We start from the raw sequence: 20694 nt of genomic DNA, 5'->3' as shown, positions 1-20694 counted from the left end.
AACAGTTAAAGTGGCATGAATAATGCTCTAACTTGTGTTAGTTGTACAAATTAGTGTTTTTCCGTTCAGCAATGACTCATGACAGAAGAATAAAGTCACTTGTTGTCTTAACGTGACACTAGGTGTGCGCCTGAATGGAAACACCATATACACCCTCAAACACCCTCTAACCTGTTAGACCAGAATGTAGGCCTCTAATCCGTTTCTCCCATGACTCAGGTCTCCCTATTTCAAAACAGAATTTTGTATCATTAGGCTATTGCATACACAGCAGGTTACTTGTTAAAAGAGAACTGACAGCACTCACTTGGATTCTGAGAGACTGTTCCCACCCATCCTTCAGTCTCTTTACCCCATTGCCTTCTGGCAGGCGTTACCGCAGCATCCGGTCACGCACACGCAGACTGGACAACAGTTTCTACCCAAGGGTCATCAGGCTTCTCAATGGACACTGATATGGACATTTTTACTGCACACTAGTCACTTAAACACTGTCACTTTCAGCTACTGGTTTGGTCTGTCAGTAACATTGCACTACTGTACCTCACTGTACCTCGCCACCAGGCTCCTGTTTGGTCATTGACATAGTCACTGATCTGCAAATTTGCACTATTGCACCGTACTCCACTTAGGTTAGATAGGTTATAGGGTTGAAACAGGTTTTTTTGTGCATTAGGGTTAGTATAGCGTACTATTTATTGTTATCTGTAATTTTAGAAGTTTTAGTGTTAGGGTTAGTATAGTTGTTTATTTATTGCTATCTGTATATTCAGGAAGTTCACTTATCTAAGCTCAGCATAGATGTAAATTTGTTCCGTGTACTTATATGTTATGTCAGGTGCTTGCGTTGTCTTGTCTTAAGAATTTCAGTGCCCAGTCTAACTTTGTGTTGTTCTGTGCATCTGACAAATAAAAGACTTGAACTTGAACCTTACAAAACAATGAAGCAAAATGTTTGTTTTAGTTGGCAGGCACCCCCCCCCTCCCCCCTTTTTATAACACCATGGAATAAAGTCAGATTAAAGCATATGTAGCCGATGTTAATCTGACAAACTCACGTCTCATGTGTGTATACAGGCCACCCGCGTGAGCACATCTCTAGCTTTTCGTTGGCGTAACTGGTAGTGGTCGCGTCTTTGTCGGGGGTGGAGGGTTCGATCCCAGTGACGGGCGAACGTCATCCGAGTGTACTTCCGATGGGGGGGCGGCCATGTCTGTTACACATGCATTCATTAGGCATTTACTTGTAGAATCTTTGAATTTACCACTGTGTTATAGTCCTCATCTTATCTGCTCGGCACGAAACAAAGCTGGATGTTTAGTCCTTTCATTTAAGGATTTAATAATACCGATTGACGTCAGATTCACAACAAATGAAGCAAGCTGTAATGTTACTGTGGCTTGCTGCGTTTGTGACACATACCGTACACATCCTGTTTAAGTTTGGTTTTGGCATAGAGTGTAATACAATGAAGACTCATGTTGGGTCTTGTCTTATGAGACACCACACTGGGTGTAACAGAGGCTGGAAAAAGTTGTATTATGTGTAGTGCAACCCTGTGCCCACGTGGACATGCCCTGGCTGTAGAGAGATCTGGTGTTAAACCACACACAAAATTGAATGTTATTTATTAAGTGTAGCATATACAGTAAATAATAGTCTTGTGATTTTAAAATATCATAACAAAGACTCTGTCAAACAGATGTGATGTTACATATTTTCCTTGTGGTTCTCAATAATAAAAATAAAATAAAAAACATCAAAGCCAAATACAGTATCATATGACGAGTAGAATGAGCAGTCAGACCATAGCACTTTCTGAAAGAAAACTGACCTGTATGTTATAAGTAATTACAACCATACAAATAGCATACATTGTTGATAGATAAAAAAACAAAAATGCCAATAAATTTGCCAATAAATATGCATTCAAACATTGAACATTATCTTTCAATGTTGAAATATAAAAATATCAGAATAAGAAATAGCAGCCACCCATATCAATTTTATACATACAGGGGCCACTCTGTTGTATACTTTATTCCTACCCTATGTTGCCAGTTGAGCTGCATTCAAAAATACAGTGTTGCACTCATACTGTCCAGTCAAAAAAATAACATGAAGCAGTGCGGATGGAATCCAATGGATTCAGAGTACACAGCATTGAAGCCCATGACTGAGGAGAAACGGAATGCAGTGAGGATGTCCCAAGTGCCAAAAGTTGTGATGTAATGGTAGAGAAACTACTCTACATCTGTAGTTCAGATACACCTGAGAATGAATTACGATTGGAACCTAATCTAAGATGTCATGTGGCTTCCAATATAAGACTCTATACGGTGGGAATTAATTAAGCAATAAGGCCAAAGACTGTAAGATGTATTGGACTGTAAGATAACTAGTAAAACTGACATCTGTAGAAATAGTTCAGCCTGAGGTAACCTCTTATTATGGCCTAGGCCACATTGCAGAAATCCAGAAATGTTTACCAGCACTTTAGGGTCTGAATGACTCAGTGAAACTATGCTTCTGTACATCAGAAGCAAATGAGGCCATATGGATTGAAACCAAGTGTTGATATTTTTCTCCTATAGCAAAACCTAACCTTTGTTGTCAAATCAACTATTTCAATGCAACATTCACAACACATTTAAAAGTTTGACACTTTCAGATTTGACATATACTGTATTTCGGTGTACAGTGAATTTAACATTGACTTTTGTGCTAGATATGTTGGTGTAATACACACAGATGCACAGGCTTTGACACAATATGACAAAAGAAACGCTGGCCACTACATGGCCATAATCAGACATCTGCATCAGAGGCAGTGACTTGCTTTTTCCATTACACTTGACAATCTACTGTAAATAGAATTGCAGGAATTTGTTGACAAGGGCCTCAGACACTTGACAACTTCCTTTGGAGAGGAGGGAGAATCAAAGCAATCCAACTGGTATTAGATAGGAAGCTGAACCTTGTAGATGACAGGTCCATTTGTACACTCACTTCTTTAACTGTCAACACTATCACCTGTGTCTCCGGGGCAAAAGTAGTTAACAGACTCCTGTGGAGTGGAGAGATAGAGGAGAGAGGAGGTGTGGGGGCAGCAGAATATACAAAGGAGACGGGAAGAGAAAGAGAGAAGAAGATGGGGTCTGGTTAATTGACATGGGTAAAGAAGTGAAGAACGATGGGGGATGATCACTCCAAAACAACTGGGGGAATTCTGGGTGGATCGTCATGGCGTTTGTTTTGACTGGCTCTGACCGCACTTGAGCTCAGACTGAGTGAATTTACAAGTCAGAGGGAATTTGGTTTTATGTTTACTTCTCTAGACACCCAATATTAAAGAAAGTTTGAATTGTACTTGCTTACACCTAATTGTACTGGAAACAAGTATAAATAAAGAAGTGTAGGAGGTGCAGACAAGTGAGCAGCAGTTCTCACTTGGCTCTGCAGCATCTCTGCCCCCTCGGATGCCTCTGGAAACGGCATGCTGCACAGAGAGGGAGCCAGGGCCTCCTGTTGCTGGGAGGGGTTGCCAGCGCTGTAAAGGCGTGGGCGCTTGACCTGGTCGTGGCTGGAGAGGGGGGTGAAACTGTTCCATCTGAGAAAGGCGGGCAGGCGGACATCTGTAGGGACTTTGTCCTGGTTTGACAATACAGGCATGACAAGTCACATCAGGGTGAGACGGCAAAATCATGTGTATATGTGTCTGTGTTAGTATATACCATGGCATACAAGGAATTTACATGCAGTAATATAACACATTCGAAATATTAAATCGCAATTAGAGACAGGTATCTCCATTCTAGGCGTTTAGGTCTATGTGTCATGCTGTATAAAATATGTTCAGACTTGCTCAAAAACAAATAAAAAAATTACACAGCCACAAACAACACCAGCTGTAAAAACACTTGTGGTTTGGTTAGTTTTTCTTGGCCCATTGAAAAGGAGGCAGCTCTACTCCAGTCTCTGTGGTCATGCTTATAAGTGTGACACACCAGGGACAGGGACATCTGGTGAACACACAAACAGTGATTTGTCTACACTTCTACTATCCTACGTTACATGTTGTGCCACCGGGCGATAGTGAGAAAATGAGGAGATATGATCCCACAAACATCCTGTAGGGCTCCATTTGTAAGGATAGCCTAAGATATATTTTACTGTGTATGACCACAGTAAACTTCTGAAGTGATATAAATTTCCCCTTGTGGGATACTAAAGTTCACCTTGACATTGACCCTGACTCCATCACTACACACGGAACAGATCATACAGAACAGCAACATATTGGATTTGACAATATTATGAATGAAGACGGGAGCGCCTACTTACTAGTGGTCTCTCTCTGTGTGTGTTAACAGCCTCCACCCCCAGATCAAACATGTCTACCTTGCAGCCTGGAGGGTAGAAGACCGAGAGATGGTGCATGACAAATGCACCATTAAACCGGGGGCATAAGTTTCATTACACATGTGTGCAACACTTTTTGAAAACGGCAAATCTGTCTCCCCCACCTTCTTCTTATTAAGAAAATCACTTTTAATGGCCACATCCAAAAAGCTGTCTCAACCACATTTGAAAACAAACCTACGCCTCTGAGGTTATGTCCTACCATAAGCCACTGGGGTGAGCTTTATGACTGTGTGAAGGGGGCACTTCATGTAGGGTAGGTCATCTGTTCAGAAATAGACACAGTATGACACACAAGTGTCAGTCCATTTTCACATTATTCACACATAATCTGCACCACAAGTTCTTATTTTGATAATAATACATCTAGAAGACACAATAGCATACCAGCAATACCAAGCAGCTTCTCTTTACAATGACATCTGGGAGTGGGTGGCAGTGCTGGTCAGAGGTGACTAGTCATTGTGTAAGCAAGCAGCAGACTGGTTTTAGCTTTACAGGCTTAAACAGACCTAGGTCACTTCCTGCCCTGATTTGGCAGCATAATTTAAGAATAGCATGTGACATTTAGACTAAATTGCTACTTCTACTTTTCCACTTTTTCTTAGACTGAAGGAAAATGCAGTCGGAGCAAAGATTAGTAAGAAAATGTGTATCATAATCACAATAATATCATAATGAATATGCATTCTCAAAATGTGTCTCCTATATTGTATATTGATTTAGTGTGTGTATCAGAGTTTCAATTCTACAAGGCTATCAACGGGTTTGGGCCTGGTCAGGTGTCAGACTTGCCTCTGTATTGTGTCTACAGCAGTAGCAAAGAAACAACAACAAAAAACTACTTGCGACACTGAGCTGTCTTTGTTTTCCTCTCTTTAATTACAAAACAAATAGTTAATAACCAGAAAGAAAGACCCCAGGACTCTGACAAATGCTATGACTGTGACTGATGCAACCCTTCAATAACCACAACATGGCAGGCAACCACAGCATGTAGTTAATATGCAGCACATTATTATGTTTTTCCATTTATGGAAATCTGTTTAAGGCAGGTACAGGTTACAACGTGAGTTTTACAGAAGTTCCCTGTTTTGTCTACACAATTTTATTTGAGTGACCTCTATTTCATTTTGCTGTAGTGAATCTCACAGTTCGGGTTTGGGTCAAGCCTGGGTCTTTCTTGACCAATGAAAATCCAGTCAACACTTGGGCTTCAGTTTAGGTCTGAGATGAATAATCTGTATATAGTGTACCTGCATTTTTGTCCAGGAAGTAAGCCAGAAGACAGCGCATAACAGCCTGATGACAGATGACCAGCACGTTGCCTTGACGCTCCAGCTCCATAATGACAGGCTCTAGTCGCTGTACCAGGTCCTGGTAGGACTACGGAGAGACCAGAAGGACACACTGAGCACAGCACTCTAGGCAAGGCCTCTAAAGGCCAAACAACTGTCCTTACCTCTCCTCCTGGGTAGCGGTAATGGTATTTGTCCTGGTCCCTCATAGCAAACTCTTCAGGGTAGGTTTGCTTTATCATGTCATAGCTCATCTCCTCACATACACCCTGAGGAACACACAATAGAATGTTAAAGATACATTGTGTTTCCTGGGGGTTTTGGGTGGTTTCCTGTTCTGTGGTGATGGACTGACAGCATCTATCTCATTGAGGATCTTCCACTGCTCGTAGGCAATGCCCAGCTCCTCGGCAGTCTGGATGGTCCTTCTCAGCTGGCTGGTCCACACCTTCAGATCAGACAGACCGTGTTCTTCAACAAAGTCCTTCAGAGCTGCAGAAAACTGATATAGCAGGAGAATCCACAACAAAGAGTCGGAGACTTTAGAAAAGGTTTATTTCGTGGTTGGTTTGATTCTGTCTATTGATAGCATGTAAGATCCATTTAGAACTAGAAGCACCTGTTTCCCTCTGGCTGAAAGCTCAGAATCACCCCCGATACGCCCCTCCAAATTGTAGTCACTCTCGCCGTGGCGACACAGGTAGATGGAGTGGGAGTGCACGTGGATGTTCATGAGGTAGTAAACGATCTTGCTCTGGATGTAGTCCTGCACCCGGTTGACCAGGAAACGGCGTCCCACGTTGATGACCTGTATGAAGGACAGGTCCCTAGTATCAGAGGACAGGACAGTGTCAGTGACCAGATATAACCTCCATCCAGTTAAGATGAAGATTTTGTATAAACATTGAGTTTTAAACAAATGCATATAAAAAATCCTTAATGACAAAGTATTCCATAACTCCATCTGTTACAGTAGTGACAGTGTGAATGTTATTTTCTTTAAACCCCCCCAACACCTAACATGGTCACAAAGTCAAATTCTGCTTTAGAGGATGTTTGGAGGAGCCTAAGTGATTATGCAACTTGCCATACTGAACGTGGTCCAGAGGAATTCACTGAGCGTGAGGTTTCACAGTCATCAGACTTTCGGTAAGATTATATGTTTTGAGTAAGATCATTTCTTCGGAACTTAATGCAACAACTTGCCATACAACTGTGGTTTAAGGCGTTAAGCAATTTTGTCTGGGAATGTTAAATAACATATGATGGAAATGTGGATATAAAATAATGTAAGTGATTCAAGTTTGTGTGACTTGTGTGTCTTTTTACCAATAGACAGTAAAAGATCAGGTTTCAGCCACGTGTAAGAAAAGCGATCGCCTGTCTACTCTGAGAAATATCTCCACCTGCTGGGTGAACTGTGAAGACACCTTGAGGTTTACACCAAATAATACATGAAATGTAATGTAACGTTCTCTTACTTATCATAATTATCAGGGTCTAACGTCTGGTAAGTAACTTTGTAACATTCTATCCTTTTCAGGAAATCTTCCATCACACTCTCTCTGTCTCTCTTTGGGTAGTCTGGACTGGACACCTTCACATCCTACAGAAGAGACAGTGAGGCTCAGGAGAAGCAAGATTATTAGTTGTGGACCCCAGAAAACATGGTTGCCGCTTTGTGTCAATGAATGGGGTTAGATCTACATTCACAAATGAAGTCATGGGCGGGGAGTGGTTAGCTCACAAAGACAGACAGTGAAATACACTGAGCTGAGTTAAGGCTGAGTTGGTGCATGATTTACCAGAATATTTTCAGCTATGACATCGGGATCGTCACATACAGATTCTACAAAGAACACCTGCAAACAAAGCCAATTGTCACCAAACACACACAGAACATTTATACATGTACATGTGGTCACCTTTAAAACATCACCAATGTGGTAATAAAATTCATCTGAATGTCAAGTAATAAGATCATATTGAGGATGTGAGTCAAGTCACATCCTCAGACTCATGTCCTCACAAAAACAACCCTAACCTTGTAAGCATTGTCTTTAGCTACTCTGAGAATCAGTTTCCTCCTTTCTCTGGTGGTGTTGGTGGCATCAAAAACCTGGGATATTCACAAGGACACAGGCAAATCACAATAACATAAATAGTATGTACAATTGTTGTTTCTAATGAAACCAAAGTAGCATTACAAATGTAACTTTGAACACTTGACCCTTGGGGTTTAGAACCAGTCTTGCGTTTGCATTAGTAACCTGTAATATCTGAAAGCTTAGAGAATTGCGATGTTGTGTTGTGTCCTTACAGCAATCTGGCCTCCTTCTTCATTCAGATAGGCCTTGACATCCTGCAGTGCCACAAGAGCACACTGTCTGGAGAGACACATTTACACACAAGTCAGTGCTTACGGCCACATAGATCAATGTAATATGCACATACAACTCAGGTAAAAAAACAATTGTGCATTTGTGTGTCATGTACATTTCCCAGCACACCAAGCTATTGATATCAATTAAGTTCATAATAAAACATCTTTATCACCAAGTAGTCAACTATAAAGGGAGGCCAGGGAAATGGGAGGCTGCACAGAATCCCTATACAACTAATGAGATGCTTTGTTTTGAGTCAACAACAACCTTATAGAGGTTACACTTGCAGTAATACACTACTGCTACCTATACTTGTCACAGGCCCACATAGCTGTGACAGGGAGAGGACACTCACTTTCTGATCGTCATGGCCTCCTCATTGTCATGTCTAAAGAAGTCATAGGACTTGTATGACTTCACGGCTTCTCTCCTGTAGACTCCGAGATTGAACACTGAAAGGTAGACAGATGCCTGTCATGATGAAACTCAGGCTAACAGCATTACCTGTTTCTTCCTATAGCCCTGAACTGTTGAAGTCAAGCAGGTTCATCGGTATGACAAAATGTTGACATAAAGGTCAACAGAAACTGGTTGCCTAGAGCATACCAACTTGTAGTAGTTGTCTGGAACAATAGACACTCGTAGAGAGGACTCATTGTTTGGGTACTTAGTAGGTAACACAACCATAAATAGATTGACATTTGACTGAAATGTTACTTTCTAACAACATCTTTATAGGATGAACCTTCACACAACACCTGATTAAAATGTAGCTACATTTTCCATAGATTTAACCAACTCTCTTTAGTTTATGTCGTAAACGGTGACGTGTGGTGGTCTGAATTCCTTCACATGGTATGGTGTCAAGCTTTACCTGGTCCAAACACACTCAATGCTGGTAGCTGCAGTCTATAGCACTAGCACCCATTGTGATGCCAGTATGCTTACCCCGGGTTGGCACTCCTATCCAGTTGAGGTAGCGAGTCAGCTTCTTGGACATGTAGGTCTTCCCCCTGGCAGGTAGGCCAATCATCACAATCACAGTTGGTGAGTTGGTCATGTAGGAGGCCCATGCTGTGAACACAAAAAAAAAACATTTCAAATGGACTACACATTGTTAATTATTTACACACCTATTTACAAACCTTACAATTCCATGTCCATCCAGATGCCTTTACTAGTGGTGAATGTTTCCCAAACAGCAACAGCAACCACTGACCAATCATGAACACATCCTGTGTCTAAAGGGTCAATTCAAAACAAACCCTAGACTTCTGGAGGAGGTCACTGAAGGAGGTCCAGTTCTATGTGCTCTGTTTCTGGTTTAACATACTGTACATCCCTCAAGTCCATATAAGGCCATCCCATCTCCCATTCTAAAAAACTGCAATTGACAAGACCCAACAAGTCTGTCACATTCTAGAATCAGGTGGGACAAAACTTGAAGAGGGTTAGCAAACAGTCTAACAACCAAAAGCAATGTACAGTATGTGAACCATGGAGCAAGTTTCTGCTTACTTATTAATCAGTGACTGTCTGTTAAACCTTTACTGATTACATATTCAATGTACCTTGAGTTTCACTGAAGCATGTTGCTGTTGCCGTAACCCATTCTTTACACGCCAGAGGGGTGTTCACAGGCATGTGTCACGTGGAGTACCACGTTCCATATTTTTCTAATATTACCTTATAGTGAAGACAGCACTAAACCAGTGAATCACACAATGGACCAAAAACCTAAATGTGTTTATTACAGGTCCACCCAACTAGATGTACATCTTCCAATGATTTCTTCTATAGATGCACTATAGAGAGCATACTGACTGGCTGCATCACGGTGTGGTATGGGAGCTGCACAGACAGGTACCGCAAGGCCCTGTGTGGTGTGGTCAGGTCTGCTGAGTTCATCATTGGCAGGAAGCTCCCTGCCCCACAGGACACCTACCACACACGATGCCTCAGGAAAGCTGGCAGGATTCTAAGAGACTATTACCACCCATCCTTCAGTCTTTTTACTCTGTTACCTTCTGGCAGGCGATACCGAAGCACTCGGTCTTGCACACGAAAACTGGCCATCAGGCTTTTAAATAAACATTGATATGGACACTGATACACTGTTGACACTTCTCACAAGCGATTTTACACACTGTCACATTCAGCTACAGGTTGCACTTTCAGTGCACTTTCAGCTACAGGTTCCACTTTCGGCTAATGGTTGTATCAGCAATATTACACAAATTGTACCCCACTTGTCTTAGGTTAGTATAGGTTATTAAGTTAGCATAGGTTAATATGTGAATTAAAGGTTTAGTATACCGTATTGTATATTATTATGTATATTAGGAGGTTTAATATATTATATTTTAGCTTATCATAAGTGTAATCTTTGTTCTGAGTACCCATATGTCATGTTATGCCAGGTTGCTTTGTGCTGTCTTGTCCTAAGAACTTCAGTGCCCAGTCTGACCTTGTGTTGTTCTGTGCATCTGACAATAAAATACTTGAACTGAATTCACCTGCAGTGCATGCCACTGCCACGATAAGATTATATAACTGCTGCCCACAGTACACAATGACAACAGATCAGGTTGACAGTTGACAATGCCTGAAGGTTTCATCTGACGAGGAGAATAGCAAAGGAGTATAACTGGATAATAACAGCAATAATACATGTCAATAATACTGGTCCTATATAGGCTCATATACTTACAGCATTTTTTCTCAGTAGTCCTGGGCTCAGTCATTTTCCCCTCTGTTGCATTGCCCTGAGCTCTGACTCTATGTTGGTTGGCAGCCATGATACATGAGGGCTCAGTTGTTCACTCTGTCTGGGGCCTGGGCCTGTCACAGCAGGGTGCCGGCTGGAGAGGCGGAGGTCAGGTCACTCTTAACAAGGTGAGCTCATCTGCGCTCTCATTGGGATTCTGCATGACATGACAATGGATCCCTCAATAGACACATTGATAGCAGACGTTACCTATTGTGGGTGCAGTGAGGTAAATCAACTTCAAACCAAAGTTTCTGCCCGCTAATGTATTTGTATTGAAGTAGAACATGTACCGCAAGAGGGACACATGTCTATCATCTGGATGTAACATCAATGCAGGCATATGGATGTAAATAATACGCATTAGCATCACCTCTTACTGACACACACCACATGTATCACTGAATTATTTAGCACTTTGATTTAGAATACCGAAGTGCTAGCTAAAACGAATGAACAGTTTTATTCATGTTCTTTTTCATATTGACTTATTCTTACCACAATGCTTCTTGTGCTAGCCATTTTTAAACAAACTATTAGCTAGACAAAACACCATGACCGTGGAGAAATACATGTTGCTACATTCGCTAAAAAGGTTTCTACGGCCACGGACAACTTACCAAACTGCAGGTGTAACCCACACAAATGCTGTTTTCCCTCTTTCAGTAGCCTTTTCACTTTTGCATCACGTATTTTATTATTGTAGCTCCTCCCCGACGTCTAGTACAGGAAGTAGACGGTTGGATTTGTGACTCTTCTTTAACCCTTCTTTAAAAACAGATCTAGGTTCAGTAAAAAAAAAATGTTTGTATGCCAAAATCGGAAAAGACTTAACGCAAATTGGTCTGAGATCAGCATCTTTAGCGGCGTAAGCGCTCTCTCTTATCTTATGCAACTGACTGGGTCCAAGGTCCAACAGTAGGTGGTGCTGATGTAGAGGCCACATCATTCACAAGATTCTTCTCACCTCGTCCTCCCTGCTCTCTCATTGCAAAAAAGACAAACAAACTTGTTTTGGAAGCCACTTCTTTATTCTTTCAAATAAAACCCTCACAGTCTATGGAGTACCTTTACTGTACTATAACAGATTTAACACCCTCCTATCCTCCCTCACCCTTCACCAGTAGAATATGTGCTTGTTTTGTGAAGCAGGTCAATTAATTTGCATCGTAAAGTAATGACCATCAACCAGTTTTGCTTTCAGGAAGAGAATGCTGGCAGCTAACCTACAAATGGTTAAAAGGTGTGTTTTTTCAAAAACACAAAATGGATAATGGTGAAATGTTCTGTCCTGTCCCAAATGAAGAGACTCATGGAAACAAAGTTCATATAAATCCAGACCTTTTCGATTCCTATCTGTTGTGACCAAATCGTTATTTGTTCACGATAGTCACACGGTTCATAGGATCCGATAATGTACTGTAATTGCCGCTTCCAGCCATGTGTCCATGATAGCCCTTAATTACTTAAGACTGGTCGGTTTACTCACTGTCTGAGAGTCCCTGATCAGGCCAGCCTCTCATGAGGGATGGATCATGGAGATGGGAGGGGTGCACCAGAGATCTGCCTTATTCCAGAACAGGAGAACAAACTGAAGTCTGGAACAAACCCTGCTGCATAGTCTCAATTCACCTTCATTTTAATCTTCTGTTCTCACATAATATTGAGATCTCAACAGCATTATCAAACAGTAGTGTCAAGAAATATTTATAGAATCTTTGAATTCATCTCTGAATAAAAAAATGGCTGCTTTACAAGGTCACAAGCAAATAGGTACCGTTTAGATAATGTTTCAAGTAATTTACATTTGAGTTTATATTACTTATTAGGATAAGTATTGTTGCAAATTAAGTCAGTAATGATTATGACAAGGAGATGTAATAAAGGGATGTTTAATGATATTTTGGACAATGAAATGTACACGTCCATTGTTGATGTATCACAAATAAACAAATATAAAAAATCTACATTGTGGTACTGTCTCAGCTGCACCAGTTCTAATCCACCTAGTATGTCATTATGAGCTAAAAAATACAAAACTGGGAACAGCAGTGAACCAACCATGTAATGCAGATGATGACCAGTAGGTGGAGCCAGCTCTTCTGGTAGACAAGCGGTGCCGTTGACTGGCCTCCTTCTGAAACGTCCCCAGACCCAGTCCCTATCCCTTAGGACATTAAATAATAAGACGTGTTGGTGGCTCTAAGAAGCCTAATGTTAGTGTGAGTAAAATTGTCTCCAGGCTATTTCAGTGTCACTGAGGACAAGCGCTATGGTAGGTCTAGTTTCTGGACTAAACCAATCAACACATTCAAATTATACTTCATCCATGTGGGAAGTGTTGCCAATGCATCCAAATCTGAAATAAAAAATTCAATTTAAGTGTGAAAGTCCCCCACATGGATTCATAAGCAAGAGGAGTGGTGTAAGCATGTGTTTGTACAACAAACATGCTTTTAAATCCCTGTAGGGCAGACGGAACTGCAAACTCAAAGACAAGGTGGAAAACTAAGACAGAAACAAAACCATTTAAAATACAATATGTGATAGTCATCTTTTTCAACTATGGCAAAATTATCATTGTCAACACAACACCACAAGCACCAAATTTATGTAGCACCAACTATTTTCTTTAAGAATGAGAAAACCAGATTGGTGGAAAAATGTTTTTTTCTTTTTTGTGCTGGTTGTCAAATCTAAATTACAATCCTAAAACAACCACTGAAAATGCCTCATACAAAACTAAATGAAAGTGTACCATAGTCCCTGAATGTCACCATAACACTTCTGTGAACAGGGATGAGAAGCTGCCACATGCCAGACTGACAACATGAAATGACCTTGAGCAGCCTCAATGACAATTAGTACATGACCATCAGCCTAAGACTATGTTTAAGCTCATATCTTAAGAACAGTAAAATTGTGTTTTACTGTCAATGACCAATATGTATTGGTATTTAGTTGGCTTTGTCATATCAAGCAGTGGTTGAAAGTCTTCCAGTTGGTTTGATAAGTGACTGAGCGCTGGCCCTGAGAAAAAAAACTTGGTCCAAACACTGACTCCCACCATGAGAACCAATCTGCACCTCCCAGCAAGTTCACAAGGTTGTTAGTTGGTTTGGACTTGGCACCAGAATAATTCAAATGTTACTAGCTTGAATGCACTTTTTAATTTGGCTATAGCTTAATTTATAGTGAAAACGACTGCATGCCAAGCTGACATGGGTTATCCAGAGGCCAGTCTGTCGCCACACTGAGGGAGCTTAGACAGTTCTCTACCACCATCACCCTTAAATCAAACTGATGCAATGCTGCTGAGAGCTCATGTAGGGGAATTTTAGTTGAGTTTAATGGGAATGTTTTATAAACAGTGGTTCAACTCTGGGTCCCCTGCATTATATTGGGGTCCAATGAAGGCTGAAAAAGAATGATCAGGAAAACAAGAGGTGAGGAAACTTGATCTGGGTGAATGGGAGGAGTCAAGTTAGTTTTTCAATGCATACCAGTCCATACATTCCTTTGTTGTACACATCAACTGGCCATAGTTATTTCTCTCTGTCTCAAACAAAATATAAGACTTGTTAACATCACAGCTCTTCACAAACACTGACAGTATAGTGTGCGTTTGTGAAAGAGATGGAGTGAATGATTGCATTGTGTGTGAATATCATGACATTACATGAACTTTGTCTATAAAAACTACCGTAGTACTGAACACTGACCTTGTCTAACAAACAACCTGGTAAAGAACATTTAAAAAATGAATATGGTATAACCAGTGAGATATATATCTATCTATCTATATATATTTATATGCTACGGTTGTCTTCTGGGCATATATCAACACCATCTCATAGTCCATTTGACACATTAAAGCTTACACACCACAACCATGAGTGGTAGGCCTAATACAAAGAGATAACAGGAAGACTGTGAGGACAGACAGTGAGTACACCTGTGTGTGTATTTATCTGTGTTCATTGTGTGTGTGTGTGTGTGTGTGTGTGAGTGCGTGTGTGTGTTATGTCCTGAGTGTGTGGTTGCTCAACTCGTAAACGAGGCAGCCAGAACTTGCCCGCAGACTCTGGAGTGAGAGGGTGACAGAGTGACAGTAAACTTCTGGGATACCAAGATTCTTCAGCTCACAAAGAAAAGGATGTCTTTATCCAAGATACTTGCACATTTAAGACAGTCTTGATATATTTAAGATAATAATAATTATTATTATAATATTAAGAGTAATAACAATAATAACAATAGTAATAAACGTCTCTTGAAGTTAGTTTCCATGGCAGCCAGGAGGTAGTGTGTATTGTTCAGTAGAGTTTCCTCAGTCCTGTGCTCTCCTATTCTGTCCTCCTGGCTGCCACCAGGCACCAGCCCCTGCACCCTGACTGTCTGCGTGCGCACGCGTGCGTGTGTGTGAGAAAGTGTGTGTGTGTGTGACAGGATGTTCCTTCATAAGCAGTGGGGTATAGGAACGCTTCTGGTCCACTCTCAGAGCCGGGTCTGGGCCTCAGGAACGTAGATCTCGATGCTGTCGGCACTCTCCGTGGCAGAGTTCTGTCTTACCGACGCGGCACGCTTGGCTGCCATCAGGCGTTTCCTGGCTTCCTGCCGCTGCTTGTCCGCAGCAGAGTCTACGCTCCTGTCCTTCCCTGAAGCCAGCTTGGGCTTGGCCGTCTTCTTTGGCACAGACGGTGGGAGCTGCTTTCTCTCCTCCTGACCCAGACAGAGAGAAGAGGAGGGGAATCGCGGGAGGCCGGCCACATTTAAAACCCATTCATTCATAACCATTTCACCCCAGAGCCTGACTGTATATGTGTGTGTGTGCGAGCGCACCCAGTCATACCTTCTTGTCCTGCTTCTCAGGGAGCTGCCAGTTGTTGACTTTGAGTTGGTAGAGCTCATCAAACTTCAGGCTGATGTCCTCTATGGTGAGCTGGAGCAGGTCCCAGAAGCCAGCCAGGTCCTGAGCCGTGGGACGAGGGTTGGCATTCACGTTCTGAGGGGAGGAAACAAGGAGGTCACCTCCTGTTATACAGGCCTGTCAACAACAGGGGGAGCCCTTGTACAGTTCCAACCATTGGCAGGCTCCAGTAACATCTGCAGCAGGGTAAGCCAAGCTGCAGAGATTACTAGGGATTTTGAGTTGGTAATAGGAGGAGGTAGCTACGGAAATCCTCTCAGGGCTTTGTCCAACTCACCAGGTTCTCGTTGCAGAGTCCTCTAAACTGCTGGAACTTCTGGGCTATGAGGAGCTGGGCACTGCCCACTGCACTGCGCACGGTCCCCAGCACTGCAGGGACACACAGACAGGGACATGGTCAACCATCACAACACTGACTGACAATGAGTTAGCATTAACGCAGGCGCAGACAAGAGACATGGCCAAACAGCGGCACTCTAACCCTTCCTCTGGGGGCAGAAGCTGCCTAGTGGTCATACAGGCCCTGAAGCTGCATGAACATAATCACCTCGTAGTCATGTCTTTCGGGAGGATAAAAAGATTGTCCAGATTCATTTCTTATTCTTTCCATTTCTTAATGGGCAGTAAATGAGACTGTGCCTCTGTTCAGTCCCACATTAACATGAGAAAGACGATCGCTCTACTGGGGAGGCAGGGAGACCCACCAGCCTGGTTCATTACACATTCCTCTTTCTCCTCTTTACAGAGGAAAGGGTATTACAGACTAAGTTCCATCAGGAAAGATCAAAAGGCAGAGATAAATGGAGAGAGGCTCCATTAGAGCTGAATGCAACCTCAGTTCTGGCAGGTAATGAGCAGCCATGCCTCTGTCTGTTAGTCCTAATGAGCCTATCCTGCCCAGTCCCCCTGTCCTCTCCACAGACAGCCCCCTGGGGGCCTCCGCTCGCAGGCTGACTGGCTGGGCTTCGTGGACACACACATCATCATTTCAATTCTATTTCCAAATGTCAGTGACCTTAAGGAGACACTGGAGGAACGCTAGTGAGGGAAGCAATTTATTTACGTCCACTTGACTTTTTGCAGCCAGTGAAAAGTCACGTTTGCAGTCTACTACCCAAACAGTCTGCAGCGGGCCTGTCTGAGGCTGGCCTGTCTGAGGCCGGCCTGTCTGAGGCCGGCCTGTCTGAGGCTGGCCACTGTGCTCCTCCGTCTTACCCTCCTCTGATATCTGGTTGTCTTTGGTCTCCTGCTCCATCTGCTGACACCAGCCCTCCATGCGGCCCGTCTCCGCTTGCAGGAGCTTCAGGAACCAGTTGCCGTCCCTGAGGCAGGTGGGCGTGCCGAGCGTGCCGCAGTCTCCCTGGGCCTTTCCGTTGTCGCTCTCCAGGCTGGGGTCTGGCGGCGGCAGGGAGGAGGGGTCCAGGGCCGGATCCAGGGTCTCTGGCGGCGAGGATGCGGCTCGGGCTGGGATGGGGACATGTTTGGAGGGCTGCCGCACCATGGAGCTGTCCTCTCCATTGGGGGGCAATGGATTGGCGGGCTGGCTGTTGTTACAGTTGGCGGTGATGTTTTCTGAAGCTAGGGCATTTAGTGACTCCTGGGGCTCCGTCTCTGTGTTCTGTCTGGAGGCCATACTGCTGGCCCGGCTGAGTCTGGAAAGAAAGCCGCCCCACACACACACACACTGTAAGTAGGCATTCAAGTGCTTGGTCAGAACTCAATAGATTCCCGTCAACACGGATGGAATTTGATGGGAGAACATGAGTGAAGCTAAGAGCACATTCACTGCAAATACAGAGACAGCAAAATGCATGAGTGAAAGTAGGCACCACAGTCTAACAAATGTGATTAAGGTAAATTACACTGTGCTTGGCAGGTTCAATTGGCTAGTTTCTCACAGCCGCCTGCCTTTAGTAGGACCAAAACACAGGCAGGGGGCCATCAATCAGAGGCAGACTACCATACACTACACTTGTGCCAGCCCCAACACTGACTGCTGGATGACCTTGGCCACTACCACACAACCATGCTGTGATTTGCCACACAGACAAATCAGGGTCACTCTCTGTGTGTGTGTGTTGGTGTATGTCGCAAAAAATGGCAGCAAAGTATTAATGCAAAAACAACCATTTGGTTGTAAAGCTGGAAAATGCATTTAATGCTAATAAATAAAATGCATTACTATGCTTCCCCTGCCCATTAGGGCCAGCAGCTGTATAACCCACACATGCTGCTCCTTACTGGCCACAGAGGGATCCTGATCTTTACTTACGGCCTGCCGTTCTCCACCTGCACTCCAATCGACTGGAACTTGGTCAAAGGGGGCGTATCTTCTCTTGGGATTGGCAGAACACAGTCCACCTGTCAATCAATGAAATACCAGTTAAAATGTGGCTTACCTCATGTCTTGCATGACAGCATCCTGATCTCTTGCAGATCATATGGGGAAGGGTTCTCACCTGAATGCCAATAGAGGAGAGTTTCCTCCTGGGCGCGGTCTCAGTCTGGGGCTCTCCAAGGGTGAGGGCTGGACTCAGACTGTCATTCTGGGGCAGGCAGATCAGGGAGGGTGGGTCTCTTGGGGTAGGGATGGGGACAGGGGCAGCAGTGGGGACAGGAGGCTTACTGCCCTTTGTGAGGCTGGTGGCGAGGGTACTACACAGGCTGTCAGAGGAGTTGCTGCGTCCTGACTGGCTGTTGGCCTCGCTGCGGCGGTCCTGTCCGTCCAGGTAGGTGTCCTGGGCCGACTCTGTGCTGCTCTGCAAGGTCACAGAGATCAGGGGCTTGGAGGTGGTGCGTGGGGGGACCGGGGGAGGGGCCCTCTTACTGGAGCTGAAACACGCTGGGACTGCAGAGAGAGGACAGGGGACACTAGCATTACAGAAAACACATGGACAAAGAGGTATCCGACAGCAACATGAAGCGAGACAGATAGTGGATCACATCTCATCAGAAGATCAAGAACAGACTTTGGCCAAACACCAAACTACTAACATGGCCAGTTGTCCTAAATCTTTTTCCCTAGGCTAACAAAAACAGTGTCTGTTTTTGGAGAACCCGCTGGTTGTGTTCCATTGACGTCAGTCAGTCCCTGGGGGCCTCCTCTAGCTGCCAGCCCTCCCAGCCTCACTCAGCAGACTGTCAGGTGGAGAGGGCCTCGTCGCTGGGTCTGACGCAAGCTCACAACCAGTTACAGAAGAATAAACAGGATAGGTGTCATGGCTCTGGTGTTTTGATGATAGCCACCAAAACAACACACCTAGGGATTTCAAAATGTCTCTAGATCCAGGCTTACAATGCAGAGATAAGCTACAGACCAGTTTCTGTTACTGTCCCCGTTCATCAGGGAAAGTAGTAGACAATTTGTGCTGCTGCATGTTTTTACATAGGAGGCTGTAGATCATTGACCCCACCTTTAATCTCCAGATTAGATCAACACATCATTGCATGGGATAGAGTCTTCTAGACTAAAGATCAAGTGGGAATTATATGATACATCCTGACCAACAATCCTGAGACATCCACCAGACCGCACATCCAGTAGCTATGCCAGTGAGGGGGATTACCAGCCAGCAGGACTGGTTGTGACTCAGTGCCGAGCAGAAGGGCGGGGGGGGGGGGGGGGGGGGGCTGGAGAGAGGGGGGCCCTGTCCTGGCCTCTTGACTGTCATCACTAGATGATTGCAGGGCTGCTGTGGGTTGAACGCAGGAACTAGAATAAACACTAGGAAAGCATGCAAGCTTTCTTAATGTTGAGACACATGGAAGGGAGAGAGCTATTTTGAATGGATGCCATTTTAACCACTGGCTGGGCTCTGAAGATGGGAGAACATTAAACTAACAGAGATGGGGAACTGGCAGAGAAATCAGCTATTGCATAGTCATAGTCACAGGCCAATAAGGAAGCAGTATGACCAGAAATTCTTCTAACATTCTTCCCTTACCCATCAACAAGGGAATGTCTATCCAGCAGTCCCCATCTGTAGCAGATACAGGTCTAACACCATTTCAACATTGGTGATCTCTGCCATAAAGCTTTAGGCTACTTAAAATTCAAAAACTCTCAAATATGTGTGCGTGTAATGTGCATGCAGAAACACATGCCTCCCAGTAGCCAGGACTACAGATATCCCACACACTGTAATAGCTGCAACAGGCCGGATCTGGGAAGCCAGCCAGCTGAGGACAAAAGGAGACATTTATTCACAGAGATTGAGACACATTCCTGAAATGCCCAGGATAGACGCGTGAGATCCCACAAGTTCATTAATGTGCCGTGTGGAGCCCCAAGTACTAGCCTCTGACATTGTTTTGTGCCTGAAACATGAACATACACGTGTCTGTCAGACCATATTGCTTACATTCCAACAAACAGTTTTACCATTGTTGTCTTATCTGAAGATTACACGTTATACTACCCCTGTTCATATAGATAACTAACATAAGTTCAAAAGTTCTCATCGGTCCACGCACAAATGAACAGAATGGAATTTCAACACTCACTTAAATGTAAGTCTATGAGACTGTGTGTCTGTTAAGCTGCTCCCTCCAGACTGGATGTGTTCCCACTTGACCTAAATGTGCGCCGGATCTCCGTCACCTAAGGGCTGGTTGCCAGTGGGAGATTACAAGTTGGATCATCTGCCCACAACTTCTGGATGCCTGGGCCTGTGCCGGCCATGCCTCTCTGCCTTTGGCATGACAACGTCAGTACAGACAACAGCTCTGCCTCGCCCTGTGACAACACAGGACCAGCCTAACTGAATCACTGAGTCACCACTCATGCAGCGTCTAAACCGTCACACCGAGGAAGTGTGCCAGATTAGACCTAAAGCAGCAGTGTTGACAAGTTCAATTCTGGCTATGGTGAGTGTCAGGTACTTGGAGAATAG

The 20694-nt window shown here is 43.8% G+C and overlaps 2 protein-coding genes across 2 annotated transcripts in view; both read right to left on the bottom strand.

Annotated features, from left to right (window-relative positions):
* Nucleotides 1-1612: 1612 nt before the first annotated feature.
* Nucleotides 1613-11609, bottom strand: LOC124480248 (6-phosphofructo-2-kinase/fructose-2,6-bisphosphatase 2-like). Its single transcript, XM_047039374.1, has 16 exons — nucleotides 11493-11609; nucleotides 10816-11029; nucleotides 9054-9179; nucleotides 8461-8557; nucleotides 8042-8108; nucleotides 7766-7840; nucleotides 7527-7583; nucleotides 7203-7327; nucleotides 6341-6548; nucleotides 6077-6223; nucleotides 5886-5990; nucleotides 5680-5809; nucleotides 4626-4688; nucleotides 4346-4410; nucleotides 3452-3652; nucleotides 1613-3068 (listed from the first exon to the last, which is right to left on the bottom strand). The coding sequence occupies exons 2-16, from the start codon at nucleotides 10901-10903 to the stop codon at nucleotides 3015-3017; spliced, it is 1608 nt and encodes a 535-aa protein (XP_046895330.1). The 5' UTR covers nucleotides 10904-11029; nucleotides 11493-11609; the 3' UTR covers nucleotides 1613-3014.
* A 1139-nt stretch (nucleotides 11610-12748) lies between these two features.
* Nucleotides 12749-20694, bottom strand: part of dlgap4a (discs, large (Drosophila) homolog-associated protein 4a) — a 53380-nt gene continuing 45434 nt past the window's right edge. The window contains exons 7-12 of the mRNA XM_047039373.1: nucleotides 18262-18650; nucleotides 18075-18163; nucleotides 17018-17454; nucleotides 16080-16171; nucleotides 15725-15877; nucleotides 12749-15594 (exon numbers count right to left, since the gene is read on the bottom strand). Of these exons, the coding sequence (XP_046895329.1) occupies nucleotides 15370-15594; nucleotides 15725-15877; nucleotides 16080-16171; nucleotides 17018-17454; nucleotides 18075-18163; nucleotides 18262-18650 (1385 nt within the window). The 3' untranslated portion in view covers nucleotides 12749-15369. The remainder of the gene's footprint in view (nucleotides 15595-15724; nucleotides 15878-16079; nucleotides 16172-17017; nucleotides 17455-18074; nucleotides 18164-18261; nucleotides 18651-20694) is intronic.

Source organism: Hypomesus transpacificus, chromosome 18, assembly GCF_021917145.1.
Source record: "Hypomesus transpacificus isolate Combined female chromosome 18, fHypTra1, whole genome shotgun sequence".
Classification (NCBI taxonomy): domain Eukaryota; kingdom Metazoa; phylum Chordata; class Actinopteri; order Osmeriformes; family Osmeridae; genus Hypomesus; species Hypomesus transpacificus.
This window is presented reverse-complemented; position numbering and strand designations above follow the sequence as displayed.